The sequence below is a fragment of the Carlito syrichta genome, unplaced genomic scaffold (assembly GCF_000164805.1).
Source record: "Carlito syrichta isolate Samal-C Ts95f unplaced genomic scaffold, Tarsius_syrichta-2.0.1 Scaffold304011, whole genome shotgun sequence".
Lineage (NCBI taxonomy): Eukaryota > Metazoa > Chordata > Mammalia > Primates > Tarsiidae > Carlito > Carlito syrichta.
In genome coordinates, this window is record NW_007248107.1 from 99,542 (window position 1) to 116,405 (window position 16,864).

Sequence of the window (16,864 nt, forward strand, 5' to 3'; positions counted from 1 at the left end):
TTCTATTCTATTCTATTCTATTCTATTCTATTCTGTTCTGAGTTGGAGTCTCACTATATCACCCAATCTGGAGTGCAGTGGCACAATCACAGCGCACTGCAGCCTCAACCTCCTGGGCTCTGGTGATCCTCCTGCTTCAGTCTCCCAGGTAGTTATTATAAGCATGTGCTACCATGCTTGGTTAATTTTTTTTTTTTTTTGTAGAGATGAGGTCTTCCTGTGTTGCCCAGGCAGGTCTTGAGCTCCTGGACTCAAGCCATCCTCCATCCTCGGCCTTTTGAAGTGCTGGATTACAAGTGTGAGCCACTGCAACTGGCAAACAAATCTAATCACTACAAGAAAAAAAAAAAGGAATCAGAGGGGAGAGGAGGGGAGAGAAAGAGAGGGGAGGGTAAGGAGGGAAAAAGAGAAAACTCTTTATGGCATCCTCTGCAAATGGCAAATAAAGCATACCTAGAAGGTCTAGACCAGAGGTTCCCAATCCCCAGGCCACAGACTGGTACTGATTCATGGCCTGTTAGGAACCAGGCCACACAGCAGGAAGTGAGCAGTGTCTACTGTCAGATCAGTGGCAGCATTAGATTCTCATAGGAACACAAAAGTTGTTGTGAACTGTGCATGCAAGGGATCTAGATTGTGGGCTCCTTATGAGAATCTGATGCCTGATGGTCTGAGGTGGAGCTGAGGCAGTGATTATTGGTGAGGTTTAACTGCACATTTCCCTCTCTCCCCCATCCTTGAAAAAATTGTCTTCCAAACACCGGTCCCTGATGCCAAAAAGGTTGGGGACTGCTGGTCTAGAGCACTGATCCTCAAAGGGCAGATTTTCTCCCAGGCTGGAGTACAGTGGCGCGATCATGGTTCATTGCAGCCTTGATCTCCAAGGCTCAAGCAATCCTCCTACCTCAGCCTCCCAAGTAGCTGGGACTACAGGTGTGCACCGTCATGGCTGGCTATTTTATTTTTGTAGAAATGGGAGATTATGTTGCCCAGGCTGGTCCTGAACTCCTAGCCTCAAGCACTTCTCCTGTCTCAGCCTCCCAAATTGCTGGGATTACAGACATGAGCCACTATTTAAACCACATTTACATCACCTGTGGCTTACGTTCTGCCTCTCAATATATGTATTTGGGAACTAGCCTTACAACTTACCTTACACATCATAGGAACTCAACGAAGAATGAATAGGTGAACACATAAATGGAAGAATATATACATTTATTTTTTCAGGAATTTTCTAATCACATGGGTGCCACAACTAAAAGGCCAGTTTCAAAGATAAGGCAGATAAAAAGAATTCTATAGTTTGAAAAAAATCATTACAAAATAATAGGTTACCAGTCAGTCAGAAGTCCTGACCTCCGAAGCCAGAGAGAGAAATAAAAATAGCATGTTTTACAAGGGGGGAGTATTTTTTATTCCAAGGCAAGTTCACAGCTACACATTGTTGATTTCCTGGTACAGAGTAGAGAGGGACATAGTGGTGCCAAAAAGCCAGTATAGTTCTAATCACTTTATTACACAGACAGAACTTCAAAAAGTAACACCCAGCCCCTGTAGAGACTGCTCCCGTGAAGGATCTAAGCAGAGGAAGCTGAGTCTTTCAGAATTTGGTTGTCAACAAAGGGCTCTTGTTTCTATTTATTCCCCAGAGCACATTTTTTTTTCTAGCCCTAGACCCTCATCACAGATTCAATAATCTTCACATAGCCTTTGTTTTAACATAGTGCTCAGAGAGTTCTACATCTTACTATGAAATAGCTTGAGGCATGGCCAAGGTTGTCAATTTCTTTTACAGCCACATCTGATGACAGCAGGGCCTGAGAGAATACATGTGTGCCTGGTATGTTACTGCATGTTGAGACCCATGGCCTGTTCCATGGCTCGCGTATCCTCTGCCAGCGGTTTGGGCAGGTCCAACATGGTGGATGAGTGATCCCTGGGATTTCCAGTAACCAGCATCCAGTGGTTCTTTGGTTTTTCCACTCTGTGTGAATCCAGGTAGGTGTGGGCTACAACCTCCGCTTCCTTTCCAAAATAGGTGCTAGTGCAAGAAGGAATTAATTCTGGTTTGAAACTGAATACTAACTTTAAGCAAGCTGCTAATTTCAGCACTAACGCACTGAAGGAGCAAGCTGCCATATCAAGCCCTTGGATCTCTAAAAGAGGACCTGTTTGCAGGGAAGTTTCACTCTGGGCAAGGATTAGGTGGGTAGGATCCCATTAGAGCTAAAATCCTCTTGTGGGGGAAGCACTTGCCAATTGGGTTTTTCACACCCGCAAAGTTCTATGGGACATCTCATCTGCAAAGGACATTTTTGGCATGTGTGGCCATATACTTTAAATTGGCCTCATTCAAGGCCTTCACCCCCTCCATGGCATTATGTTGCCCCCTGCACTACAATACCTTAGGAAAAGGTGTCGGTGGGCCGCCAGTCCCCGATTCGTGTGGCAGTGATTGATGAGAATTTTGGTATTTGCCTTCACAGGTAAAGAAAATGTGTTATTAGCATTCTGAATTATGGCCTCCAATTTCCCAAAAGTAAAAATTTGAAAGTATACTATATATTTATTTCTTTTTTATTTTTCTGAGTCTGATTCTCATGCTGTTGCTTACGCATGCTGGAATGCAGTGGCATGATCACGGCTACAGCAGCCTCAGCCTTGACCTGCTGGGCTCAGGCAATCCTTTCACCTCAGCCTTGCAAGTAGCTGGAAGTACAAGTGCGTACCACCACGCCCGAGGTGAGGTCTTGCCAAGTTGCCCAGGCTGGTCTCAAACCCGTGGGCTCAGGCAATCCTCTCACTTTGGCCTCCCAAAGTGCTGGGATTATAGGCGTGAGCCACCACGCCCGACCTGGGAACATATACTATGTTTTTAATCAGAAAAAATGTTATATCAAAATTCTGACTCATGTCAGCTAAAAGCTACATAAGAAAGAAAGAGCAGCCTGACGTCCAGGAGTTGGCCTGGAACCACAGCTGAGCCTTGTTGTTCTCCTGGAAACAGAATCCATTCCACAGAATGTCCACATCAGACAAGGCTGCTCTGTGATCACAAGGGGCCAAGACAAAAACAAGACCACTCTGTAATCATGTCTAAACACAGAAAAAACACCAGCATTAAAAAGAACAAAAACCAAGAAAAAAAAAACACACCAGTATTGTCCAAGCCACAAAATATCAAACATCCACCTGTACCGGCCAATGTGCGTGATTGCTGCTTCTTTATGAATGACAGCTTTATCCTCGCTCTAGTCTGCCCTCCCTGGAGAAAGGATTTGAATCTTAGAATCACCTCTTCAATCCTAGAATCACCTCTGCTTCCTGACAGCATCCTATCCAGAGCAAAGCCCTCCTTCCTGGGACTGTCCCCAAGACCACCCAACCAAAGCCCAGATTCTATAAGCATCCTTTTTAACACCTTCTTACAGAGAGCCCCCCCCCATATGTGTTTCTGCTCACTGTGACAAGTGATAAACCCAACTTGCTCAGCTACAGATGCTCCTGATGGTCTCTGGCCAGGGGCCATTGACATGTGCAAGGTAGGTCTGACAGGTGGAAGGATGACTACGTTGCAGATGTGCAATGTCTGAGTGAGGCTCAGAGACCTGCCTCAGGTCATAAGGTGAGTTGGTGAGGGAGAAAACTCCTGGGACCTGGGACACAGCTTCTTTAACAACTCTAAACAACAACAATCATGACCACAATTAGTACTTATGAGAGTGCCTTCTAGCAGACACTTTTCTTTCTTTCTTTCTTACTTTCTTTTTTTTTTTTAAGAAGGAGTCTCACTCTGTTGCCCAGGCTGGAGTTCAGTGGCACCCTCAAGGTTACTGCAGCCTCAACCTACTGGGCTCGGGCAATCCTTCTGCCTCAGCCTACCAAGTAGCTGGAACCTCAGATATGCACCACCATGCCCGGCTACTTTTTTGATTTATTGTAGAGATGAGGTCTCGTCAAGTTGTCCAAACCCCTGGACTCAGGCAATCCTCTCGCCTCTGCCTCCCAAAGTGCTAGGATTACAGGCATAAGCCATCGCGCCCAGTTTTTTTTGTTTGTTTGAGTTAGGATCTCACTCTGTCACCAAGGCTGGATTGCAGTGGCACGATCACAGATCACTGTAACCTTGACCTCCAGGGCTCAGGTAATCCTCCCACTTCAGCCTCCCCAGTAGCTGGGATTGCAGGTGTGCACCACCACACCTGGTTAACTTTTTAAATTTTTTTGTAGAGATGAGGTCTTGCTACATTGCCCAGGCTGGTCTCGACCTCTTGCCTCAAGCAAGCCTCCCACATTGGTCTCCCAAAGTGTGGGATTATAGGTATGAGCCACTGCATCCTACCACCAAGGCACTTTCCTAATAAGCATTCTAAATGTACTAACCATTTAGTCTTCACAAAAGCTCACAAGGTGGATATTATTAACATCCCTAATTTACAAATAAGTAAACTGAGGCAGTGACAGTTCAAATTCTGGAAACAAGAAGCAATGCCCAGGAAAGCAAAGCTTGGTGGAGGACAGCTGAAGAGAAAAATGTGTCAAGCCCATTTTGTTATGGGTAATATATATGATCCTCCATGCTTGGAGAAGAACTTTGTGAAGCCAAGTCCACCTGGCAGAGCTGAGAGAAAGGAATGCTGCGTCAGGCAAATTCAGAGATCCCTGTAACTGTGGCCACTGCTGGCCAGTAAGCAGTGGCCACAGGTAGCCACCTGAGTAATTGACTTGTCAACCCTTCCTGCTAATCCCACACTCTTCCAGTGACTTCCAACAAGTCCCCCTCCTCCATCTGTCAGACACCTCGTAAGTAGGAAAGCCTCTTGCCTTTAAAACAGGGAGGCCTGCTCTGTGCTCACCAGACCCTTCCCACAGGACTGTGCCTTGGCTTAGTGCTGCAGGGTCCAGGAAAAAAAATGCCCTACAGTGACAACTCTCAGAACTCTGCAGGACCTCTGCGCTTGCCTGCATGGCTGCCCTGCTGTGTCCTTGGCTTCCTTGTCTCTTTCTTTTTTATTTTTATTTTTTTTGAGTTGGAGTCTCACTCTGTCACCCAGACTGGAGTGCAGTGGCCACTCCCGGCCACCACAGCCTCGACCTGCTGGGCTCCGGCAATCCTTCCGCCTCAGCCTTCCAAGTAGCTGGAACTACAGGTGCACGCTACCACGCCCAGCTAATTTTTTGATTTATTGTAGAGATGAGGTCTTGCCAAGTTGCCCAGGCGGGTCTTAAACCCGTGGGTTCAGGTAATCCACTCACCTCAGCCTCCCAAAGCACGGGATTACAGGCTGAGCCACCGAGCCTGGCTGTCTCTTTCAAAATTAGCACTTATAGGCCAGGCTCGGTGGCTCAGCCTGTAATCCCAGCACTTTGGGAGGCCGAGGCGAGTGGATTGCCTGAGCCTGCCAGTTCAAGACCAGCCCGGGCAACTTGGTGAGACCTTGTCTCTACAATAAAATAAAAAAATAGTCGAGCGTGGTAGCACGCGTCTGTAGTTCCGGCTACTCGGAAGGCTGAGGTGCAAGGATCGCTGGAGCCCAGAAGGTGGACGCTGGGGTGACCGTGAGTGCGCATGCCACTGCACTCCATCCTAGGCAAAGGAGTGAGATTCCAACTAAAAAAAAAAATTAGTACTTATAGATGGGTGCGGTGGCTCACGCCGGTAATCCCAACACTTTGGGAGGTGGAAGTGAGAGGATTGCCTGAGTCTACGGATTCAAGATCAACCTGGGTAACAGGGTGAGACTTCATCTCTACAAAAAATCAAAAAATTAGCTGGGCACGGTGGTGCACACCTGTAGTTCCAGCTACTTGGAAGGCTGAGACGGAGGGATCCCCTGAGCCCAGCAGGTTGAGGCTGCAGTTTCCCTGAGCATGCCACTGCACTTCAGCCTGGGTAACAGAGTGAGACTCCAACTCAAAAAATAAAATAAAATAAATTAGTACTTAACAGGGGCCTGGGAGAACACAGTACAAGGAGGCAGTGTCACCGTCCTTAGGATCTCACATTGGCTGACCTCAAGGGCAGGGCATGAGCTTCAGTACTCTTTAAAAGTTCCTTAGGTAATTCTTTTATTTTTCTTTTTTGACAGAGTCTCACTCAGTTACCCAGGCTGGAGTGCAGTAGTGTGATCATGGCTCACTGCAGCCTCAAATTCCTAGGCTCAAATGATCTTCCCTCCTCAGACTCTTGAGCAGCTGGGACTACAAGCACAGTCCATCACGTCCAACTTTCATTATTATTACTGTTTGTAGAAACGGGGTCTTGCTATGTTGCCCAGCCTGGTCCCAAACTCTTGATTTCAAATGATCTTCCCACCTTGGTCTCCCAAAGTGTTGGGATTACAGGTGTGAGCTGCACCTGGTCTCCCTAGGTGATTTTTTTTTTTTTTTTTTTTGAGTCGAAGTCTCACTCTGTGACCCATGATCACTGCTCACCACAGCCTCGATCTCCTGGGCTCAGGTGATCCTAACGCCTCAGCCTTCCAAGTAGCTGTGACTGCAGTTGCGGACCACCACACCTGACTAATTTTTTTATTTTTTTGTAGAGATGAGGTCTCGCTGTGTTGCCCAGGCTGATCTCGAACTCTTGAGTTCAGGCAATCCTCCCACCTCCACTTCTGAAAGTACTGGGATGACAGGCATAGGCCACTGCCCCCGGCTTCCCTTAGATGATTCTAAAGCACAGCCAGAGCTAAGAAACCCCAAAGTAAGATGCTACCAAAGGCCATGCTAGTACCTTCCAAACTTGAGTAATAAATGAAAAAAGAAGAAAAGTCATAAGGCATGCAGTATGATAAACCTCCATTTTACAGACAGGAGTAAGCTGCGTCCATGTGATGGCCTGGTCACCCCTGTCTTCCTGATGCCATGCTCACCGGGATGGGCAAGCCTTCATGTTCCAGGCGCAGCTGAGGGTCAGGGAGGGCAGCCTGCCAGCAGTTCAAATGGGAGACCTCATCCGTCAGGTACACTTCCTGGAGCCAAGACCTCTTAGACGATTTCAGGAGGGTCCTGTGGTCACTTGATACATACAACTGAAAATGACAGCAAGTAGAGAACTAAGTCAGAGCTCCTGAAAGGTGGGGAAATGGGAAGCTGTCAACTGGCTGGATGGCAAGTGTGCTCAAAAGCAGTTGGCATATAATCCCAGCACTTTGGGAGGACGAGGCGAATGGATTGCCTGAGCCCTCAGGTTCGAGACCAGCCCAGTCAACTTGGTAAGACCCCGTCTCTATAATAAATAAAAAATTACCCGGGTGTGGTAGCGTGCATCTGTAGTTCTGGCAACTTGGAAGGCTGAAGCGAAAGGATCGCCAGAGCCCAGTAGGTTGATGCTGGGGTGGCTATGAGTGTGCCACTACACTCCAGCCTGGACAACAGAGTGAGACTCTAACTCAAACAAACAAACAAACAAAAAAAGCAGTTGGCAAAACCCCTTTCCCTACTGATGGTATGAGAAAGTTCAATTTTCCTCTACCTCAGAAATGCCATCTCAGGCTGGGTGCAGTAGTAGCTCACACCTGCAATCCCAGCATTTGGGAGGTCGAGGCAGGAGGATTGCTTGAGTCCAGGAGTTTGATACCAACCTGGGCAACATAGCAAGACCTCATCTCCACAAAAAATAAAAATAAAAAATTAGTCGGGCATGGTGGCACATGATTATAGTCCCAGTTACTCAGGAGGCTGAGGTAGAAGGATTGCCTGAGCCCAGGAGGTCGAGACTGCAGTGAGCCATGATTGTGCCACTGCATTCCAGATTGGATGACACAGTGAGACCCCAACTCAAAAAAAAAATGCCATCTCAGAAGCTGAGACCAACATACGTATACCCTTCCAACTGCTTTTCCTTCCTCTGAATACCACATTCAGTCTCATAAAGTGCTGGGATTACAGGCATGAACCACCACACCTGGCCCTAGCAATATGTGTTTTGTGTTTTTGTTTTTTGTTTTTTGAGTCGGAGTCTCACTCTGTCGCCCAGGTTGGAGTGCAGTGGCACATTCATGGTCACCACAGCTGTGACCTGCTGGGCTCAGGCAATCCTTCTGCCTTAGTCTCCCAAGTAGCTGGACTACAGGAATGTGCCACCATGCCCAGCTAATTTTTTTAATTTATTGAAGAGACAAGGTCTTACAAGTTGCCCAGGCTGGTCTCAAACCCCTAGCAATCAGGCAATCCTCTCGCCCAGGCAATCCTCTCACCTCCGCCTCCCAAAGTGCTGGGGCTACAGGCATGAGCTACTGCGCCCAGCCTGCAATGTTTTTTGTGTTTTTTGTTTTTGAGTCAGAGTCTCACTCTGTCATCCAGGTTGGAATGCAGTGGCACGCTCACAGCCACTGCCACCTCAACCTGCTGGACTCAGACAATCCTTCCACCTCAGTCGTCCTAGTAGCTGGATCTACAGGCACATGCCACAAAGTCCAGCTAATTTTTTATTGTAGAGATGAGGTCTCGCCAAGTTGCCCAGGCTGGTCTCAAACCGGTGGACTCAGGCAATCCTTTCACCCCGGCCTCCCAAAGTGCTGGGATTATAGGTGTGAGCCACTGCACCCGGCATATGATGTTGTTAATGATGATACTTACTACAGTTAATAAAGCCATAGATGGTCATCCTTATTTACTGTTGCTGAGAGTACAAATTAGTACACTCATTACAAAAAGAGCTCATTATATGTGTTAATACTTTTAAATGTATTCATATTCTTTAATTCAGTAATTTTATGCCTAGAAATCTATCCTAAAGATAGAATCCCTAATTTGGATCTGGGTGGGAGAAGGTTTAAGCATTTGTGCACAGATGCACTTTGGAACTTTATATGTAGTAGAGAAATATTGTACCAAACCCAAAAGCCCAAAAGTAGAATAAGGACAGGTAAATTACAATACTGCCACACAATTATATATTGTGTACTCATTCAATGTTTTTGTCATTAAAAACTTTTAAATGCTCTTTCAGAAACAATAATCTGCCCAGCATAGTGGCTCATGCCTATAATCCCAAACCAAGGTTAGAGGGTTGCTTGCGGCCAGGAGTTTGAGACCAGCCTAGGCAACATAGTGAGACATTGTCTCCTCAAAAAGTAAAAATAAAAATTAGCCAAGTGTGGTGGCACACACCTGTAGTCCCAGCTACTCAGAAGGCTGAGGTGGGAGGATCACTTGGGCCCAGGAATTTGAGACTGCAGTGAGCTATGACCAGGCCACTGTACTCCAGCCTATATGACACAGCAAAACCCTGTCTCAAAAAAAAAGAAAAGAAAAGAAAGGAAACGAAGGAAAGAAAGGAAGAAAGGAAGAAAGAAAGAAAGAAAAAAGAAAAGAAACAATCTATCTGAATATTTGGTCACATCTAAGTTAATAAAAAGAATACATATAAAAATGAAATAAGTCAAAAGGTTAGTAGTGCAAATCTCTGAATAAGAAATGGTGATTTACTGGCTGGGCACAGTGGCTTTCACACCTGTAATCCCAGCACTTTGGGAGACAGCAGCGAGAGGAGCCCAGGGGCTCAAGACCAGCCTGGGCAACTTGGCCAGATCTCGTCTCTACAATAAAATAAAATAAAATAAAAATTAGCCAGGTATGGTGGCGCACGCCTGTATTTCCAGCTACCTGGAAGGCTGAGGCAAAAGGATCACCTGAGCCCAGCAGGTCGATGCTGCGGTGGCCATGAGCATGCCACTGCACTCCAGTCTGGGTGACAGAATGAGACTCCAACTCAAAAAAAATGGTGATTTACTCTCCTCTTTCAATAATTTTGTATTTCATTTCTACATTCAACTCAGGCTGAGTTGGCCATGTGGCTGGAGGGGGGGGGCGGTCATAGTTTAATTGGCAGCATTTTTTTTTCTTAGTAGTACCAAATAATAATGATGATGATGTTACATCATACAATAACGGAATCTTCGATTCAATAAAAAAGTTGTATAGCATTAACTATGCTTCTTACTAGCAGAGTGACTTGAGCCAAAAAAATCACTTAACCTCTTAGTGCCTCCGCCTCCCCACCAGTAAAATAAAGGCAAAATAGTCTCTACCTAACAGGTTTCTTTGGAGAATTAAATGAATTAATATATGTGAAGCATTTACAACACTGCCTGGAATGTAGTAAGGTAGGTATAATACTCACCATTTTATAGATGAGAAGCAGACTCAAAAAAGTTAAATAGCTTATCCAAATTCCTATCTTACATGTACAAATCTGAAATTCAAACCCAAATCTATCTGGTTCTATTATATTTTATAATCCCCAAGGCTCCCTGAGTTATGCAAATTTAAGAAATTTAGATAGTCCTTCTCCTGTATTAGTCAAAAGTTGGATAATCAAAAGTTTAAATAAAAGAGGTGTCAGAAAATAAACCTTGTAGCATTGGTGATATTTGACAGGTGTCAAATGATTATTAATTAACCCAATCGTTTAATTTACAGGTGGAAGTGGCATGAATTTGTGCTTTTTGCCAGCTGTGTTGCAAAATGGCTTTTCTCCCTTACTCTTTTACTTTTAAGAGTATATTTTTTGTAATTTGCAATGTCAGAAGGACAGACATGGCCCAAAACTGCCTATGAAAAGCTGCAAGTTGAAACCATCGTGAAGTCAGAGACGGGGCCTGTGTCTACAGAGCCTTCTCTCTGCTTCAGTAGACTGCTGTTAGCCCATTTGGGGGAACAAAAATGACTAAAGTAAACATGCAGAGTGACAACTCACCATTTTGTTTTCAAATCCTCCTGTTATTCCAAGGCAAAAGTTCTGCCCATATTTAAGGACGCAACCAGTGGCATCTTGGTCTATACTGTCAATAGAGAATAAGTATCACATACATTTTCTGTATTAGAATCACTATAGCTCTATTTTTTGTGTATGCAATTTTGTTTATAATCAATTTCTTTATTTTTTTTTTTTTTTGAGTTGGAGTCTCACTCTGTCACCCAGACTGGAGTGCAGTGGCCGCTCCTGGCTACCGCAGCCTCGACCTGATGGGCTCCGGCGATCCTTCCGCCTCAGCCTTCCAAGTAGCCGGAATTACAGGCATGCACTACCACGCCCGGCTGATTTTTTGATTTATTGTAGAGATGAGGTCTCGCTGCCCAGGCGGGTCTCGAACCCGCGGGCTCAGGCAATTCACTCACCTCAGCCTCCCAAAGGCGCAGGATTACAGGCTGAGCCACCGAGCCCGGCTATAATCAATTTCTTGATCATTTATATTCACATACCATAACTGAATTAAAGAATTAAATAAAAGATCTTTTCTTTTGGCCTTAAAATCAAGCTAGCACCATTCCCTGCCTTCCACCATAGCCAGCACACAGAGCATCGCCCTTTTTTGAGCCTTTGGCTAGAAGGGATGAGGCATGTCATGTTAATGCACATTGAGGAATTCTAGTCAAGTGCATTGACATCTTTAGAGAGAATCAAGGTAACACATTTGTAGACATTTTACATAATTCCCTCTTAATCCTTTTAGGAAACTGAAGGTGTGGTCAATTTTTAGTTGTCTTAATATAACCTATCTGTATTCAAAATAAATCTAAATTGAGGACTTAAGGATAGTCTTTATGTTCTTGTAATATAAACAGTGCTCTTGAGAATTAGCAGGCCAGATGTGATGGCTCACATCTGTGACCCCAGCAATTTGTTTTTGTTTTTGGGGTTTTTTTTGTTGTTGTTTTTTTGAGCTGGAGTCTCACTCTGTCGCCCAGACTGGGGTACGGTGCAGTGGCCGGGGCGATCCTTCCCCCTCAGCCTTCTGAGTAGCCAGAATTACAGGCACGCGCTTACCACGCCCGGCTGATTTTTTTTTTTTTTTTGAGTTGGAGTCTCACTTTGTCGCCCAGACTGGAGTGCAGTGGCCGCTCCTGGCCACCACAACCTCGACCTACTGGGCTCCGGCGATCCTTCCACCTCAGCCTTCCAAGTAGCTGGAACTACAGGCGCACACTACCACACCCAGCTGATTTTTTATTTATTGTAGAGATGAGGTCTCGCCAAGTTGCCCAGGCGGGTCTCGAACCCGCGGGCTCAGGCAATCCACTCACCTCAGCCTCCCAAAGCACGGGATTACAGGCTGAGCCACTGAGCCCGGCTGACCCCAGCAATTTGGGAGGCCAAGGTAGGAGGATTCCTTGAGCCCAGGAATTCGAGACCAGCTTGGGCAACAATGTGAGACCTCGTCTCTACAAAAAATCAAAAAAATTAGACTAGCATGGTGGTGTGCAACTGCAGTCCCAGTTCCTCAGGAGGCTGAGGCAGAAAAATCACCTGAGCCCCAGGAGATTGAAGCTGCAGTAACACTGAGCTGTGATTGCACCACTGTACTCTAGCCTGGGTAACAGAATGAGATCCCGGCTCCAAAAATAAAGAAAAAAATAGCAACAGTTTTGATTAAGGATTTAATTGCTCATTTTCAAATTCTCTTCAAATACATTTTTTTCTTTTTTCTTTTCTTTTCTTTTTTTTAAGTGGGGGTCTCATTCTTTTGCCCAGTCTGGAGTGCAGTGGCACGATCACAGCTCAACAGAGCCTCAGCCTCCTGGTCTCAAGTGATTCTTTCACCTCAGCCTCCCAACTAGCTGGAACTACTTAGATGTGTGCCACCACACTCAGCTAAGTTTTTTATTTTTTGTAGAGACAGGTCTCACTATGTTGCCCAGGCTGGTCTCAAACTCCTAGACTCAAGTGTTCCTCCTGCCTCAGCCTCCCAAAGTGTTGGGATTACAGGCATGAGCTACTGCACCCAGCCTCTTCAAATACATTTTTAATGAGAAATCAATTCTAAAAAAGAAAATCCTATATAGTGCTACCTTGTATTAAACTACATATTTTTGTTGTAATAATCACACAGCAACATCAAAGAGCAATAAAAGCACTCAAATGAGCTCAGAGTGTCTTGAAATGCTATTGGGAAAATCTACTTTACTTCCAGGCAGAATATGAATTTAATATTCTGGATCCAATTCTTATGAGTTAAGCATTTTGCATTGAACACAAATTACCAATTATCCTCCTATCTGAGGGTAAAAAAAAAAACCAAAGGATTGTAAAGGTCCCTTGACAATAATTCTCAAGGTAAGCACGAAAGATGAGAATTATGGACAATGTTCACATGACCTTTGCCTCCAGTCAGCAGCTCCAATCCCAGAGAGTCCTTAAGCTACAAATGAAAACAGATATTTATGATGAAAATGAGCTGAACACTAAAGTGTCTCCACCTCAAAATGATAAAAGTGTTTCTGCCAACCGGGGTCTTGGTTTGAACCGCACTCAGGTCACAAGGCACCTTGAGTTCATCACTCAGATGGGCTTGAATTTCATCTGGAGTCATACACAGGCTCAGGTCCCCACGCAGAAACACATCAGCTTCTGTCTCAGGATGGTCGGGGTTCACAAGCATCACTTTGTCGCCATAATGGATGTATCCATCTTCGGATACGGAAAGCTGCATCTGCGATTTTAATAGGAGTTTATCACATACACCATGCAATTTCTCAGCAAACAGTGCAGAGGACACTCACAGGCACACCTTCCTTTCTTCTCACACTAGGATCCATTTCTACAAGGATTTCACTTGGATTCTGTCACATCTTCGTCCATTTTTCCATTTCCTTCCATGTTGCCAAAGCAAAGCCACCAATAATGCCAAATGAAGTCAAATGAAACTGGTGAAAATCACATGGTCTGACTCCCTTATTAATGTATTCAACTTTTGTTGAATATTTCTTTAACACCAACTGAGGGCATTTTACTCATTGATGTAGTCATTCATTTCTTTATTTGGAAGATACAGTGAAACATAATTAAGAGCAGATTTCCCTTATGTTTCTAAAATCTTAAGGAATTTAAAGTTCTGTGGCATTCAGATCTTTTTAATGGTTATTTTTCAAATGATAAATCGTTTATGGAATTTTTTTCTTGCTTAACATATACCCACAATCCGACAGAATTTTAAAAACATAAAACCTACTTGATCGTGATGTAGGAATAAAAAGAATTTTGAAAAGAATGTTGAAATGTAAAGTTACCGGTCTCAAAAGATTCTTTTTTAGTCTTCTATTTCTCTGTATGAGAAGTATTCCCTTATCTCTCTTTTCTAAGAAGTCTTTCATGAGCTCCTAGTGAAAGAGAAAAGCGAAATTCAAAGTGTCAACAAATGATCCTGAATAATACAAATATTGTTAGCTTCTAGGTCAGAAGCACCTCACGCTGAAAAAGCAAAATTTGAATACAGAGAGAAACGTGGGCATAATGGGAATGGTGAAAATGTTTTTAGCGTTACTTTAATGTTCAGGAAAAATGAGTAAGGCAAAAAAGAAAGAAAGAAACATTATCTGTAGTTACTCTAGCCAGACACAATGATGAATAACATTTAGAGGTCATCTCTCACTATTGAGGCTTCCCTTGAGTGGATGATGATTGACACTGGAAAGACCACCCCTCCCCAACTAGATCCATAGGCGAACGGCCCAGGGCCTTGTTAAGGCCAACAGAAGAGAACGCAAGACGGTGAGTGTAACGTCAATAATGCCCTCTGTACCTCCTCCAGGTAGACGTCCTCATTCCAGTTGCCTATCCGGACGTGTGGACCGTAGAGGTTCTGCGCCATCGCCCCCTGCGGTCCAGCTTAGCAGGTCTCCCTCCGACACCGCCTGCGTTAGCGTGCCCTGTCGCCATGACGACCCGACCACGGGCGATTGGACGAGGTCCCGGAGCCTGCTGACCAATAAGGAGGCGCCAGGGTCCGCTGTAGTCGGTCCTGCGCCCCGACCCCAGGCTCTCTCCATCCCGCCCCAGTTTCGCCTCTCAGATTCCGTCAATTGCAGAGCAGGCCAGAAGAAACAAGTGCTCCCCAGACAGAAATGGAAAACGTCCTTTTCAATTAGGATCTAAAGGAAAAAATGCTATGGAATACCCTTTGCTTGTTAAGGGAGCGAAGAGGAGCTTTTATATGGAAGCAGAGTTTGCTTGCTACCTATTCTTTGTCATCAGAAGCAGTTGCAACTTCACCCTAATTATAAAACAATACGTACTCAGCGTAGAAATGTGGAAATCCACCAAAAAAAATGAAATACCTCAGCATCTTCCTAACCAGAGAAGTGAAAACCTTTACAATGAGAATTACAAAACACTGCTCAAAGAAATCCAAGAAGACACAAACAAATGGAAAAATATTCCGTGCTCATGGATAGGAAGAATCAACCTTGTTAAGATGTCCATCTTACCAAAGGCAATCTACAGACTCAACGCAATACCCATTATTAAGTTACCAACATCATTCTTCTCAGACCTGGAAATGACAATACAGAAATTCACATGGAAACATAAATGACCACAAATAACCAAAACAATCCTTAGCAAAAGAAATAAAGCAGGAGGTATCACACTTCCAGACTTCAAACTTTACTATAAGGCTACAGTAATCAAAACAGCCTGGTGTTGGTTCAAGGACAGGCACATAGACCAATGGAACAGAATAGAGATTCTGGAAGCAAAGCCTCAATTCCTCAACCAAATCATCTTTGACAAAACCTCCAACAACAACCAGTGGGGAGAGGAGAACCTATTCAGTAAATGGTGCTAGGAAAACTGGCTGACCACATGCAGAAGATTGAAACGGGACCCCTACCTATAACCATACAAAAAAATTAACTCTAAATGGATCAAAGACCTAAACGTAAAACCTCAAACTATAAGAATCTTAGAAAAAGCAGGAGACATCCTTGTGGAAATTGGAACTAGGAACCAATTCCTATTCAGAACCCTAAAGGCCAATACCTTAAGAAATAAGATAGACAAGTGGGACCTCATCAAATTAATGAGCTTCTGCAAAGCAAAAGAAACCATCAAGAGAGCAAGGAGACAGCCCACAGAATGGGGGAAAATATTTGTCAACTGTATATCTGACAAAGGCCTAACATCTAGGATCTACAAGGAACTCGAATGCACCGAAAAGAAAAAAACAAACAGCCTCTTTAAAAGGTATCTCAAAAGAAGATATACGGGCAGCCAACAAACACATGAAAAAGTGCTCAGCCTCACACATCATCAGAGAAATGCAAATCAAAACCACATTTTGATACCACCTAATCCCTGTAAGAATGGCCATCATTAATAAAACAAACAACAACAGATACTGGTGAGGATGTGGAGAAAAAGGAACGCTTCTACACTGCTGGTGGGAATGCAAACTAGTACAAGCTCTTTGGAAGACAGTGTAGCAATTTCTGAAAGAACTAGAAATTGACCTTCCATATGACCCAGCAATTCCCCTATTGGGAATATACCCGGAGGAACTCAAATTATTCTACAAAAAAGATACCAGCACGCTTATGTTTGTTGCAGTTCTAGTCACAATAGCAAAAACATGGAACCAACCAAGCTGCCCATTGAAGCTGGACTGGATTTTTTAAAATGTACATATACACAATGGAATATTATTCAGCCATAAAGAAGGACAAACAGATAGACTTCGCAGCAACTTGGATGGATTTAGAGTTGATCATACTCAGTGATCTATCACAGAAACAAAGAACAGAATACCATATGTTCTCATTCATAAGTGGACCTTGAATAATTGTCATAATACTATAAGAAAGGGATTGGCAGTAGTGGGAAACTGCTAGGGGAGGGAGGGGCATACCTCATCAACAAGGGCACCTGCATGATCAATGTTTATATACCTTGAATTGTACCCCACATCTTCATAATAAAAATTTTTTTTAAAGAAATTTGGAAATCAGCCGGGCTCGGTGGCTCAGCCTGTAATCCCGCACCTTTGGGATGCTGAGGTGAGTGGATTGCCTGAGCCCACGGGTTTGAAACCCGCCTGGGCAGCAAGACCTCATCTCTACAATAAATCAAAAAATCAGC

The 16,864-nt window shown here is 44.3% G+C and overlaps 1 protein-coding gene across 1 annotated transcript in view; it reads right to left on the reverse strand.

The window, feature by feature from the left end:
• Positions 1–1,334: 1,334 nt before the first annotated feature.
• CFAP161 (cilia and flagella associated protein 161) overlaps positions 1,335–16,864 on the reverse strand; it is a 16,225-nt gene continuing 695 nt past the window's right edge. Inside the window, exons 2-8 of the mRNA XM_008059372.2 lie at positions 14,532–14,707; positions 14,020–14,109; positions 13,210–13,442; positions 10,709–10,793; positions 6,879–7,037; positions 2,408–2,481; positions 1,335–2,044 (exon numbers count right to left, since the gene is read on the reverse strand). Coding sequence (XP_008057563.1) covers positions 1,849–2,044; positions 2,408–2,481; positions 6,879–7,037; positions 10,709–10,793; positions 13,210–13,442; positions 14,020–14,109; positions 14,532–14,600 — 906 coding nt within the window. The 5' untranslated portion in view covers positions 14,601–14,707 and the 3' untranslated portion in view covers positions 1,335–1,848. The remainder of the gene's footprint in view (positions 2,045–2,407; positions 2,482–6,878; positions 7,038–10,708; positions 10,794–13,209; positions 13,443–14,019; positions 14,110–14,531; positions 14,708–16,864) is intronic.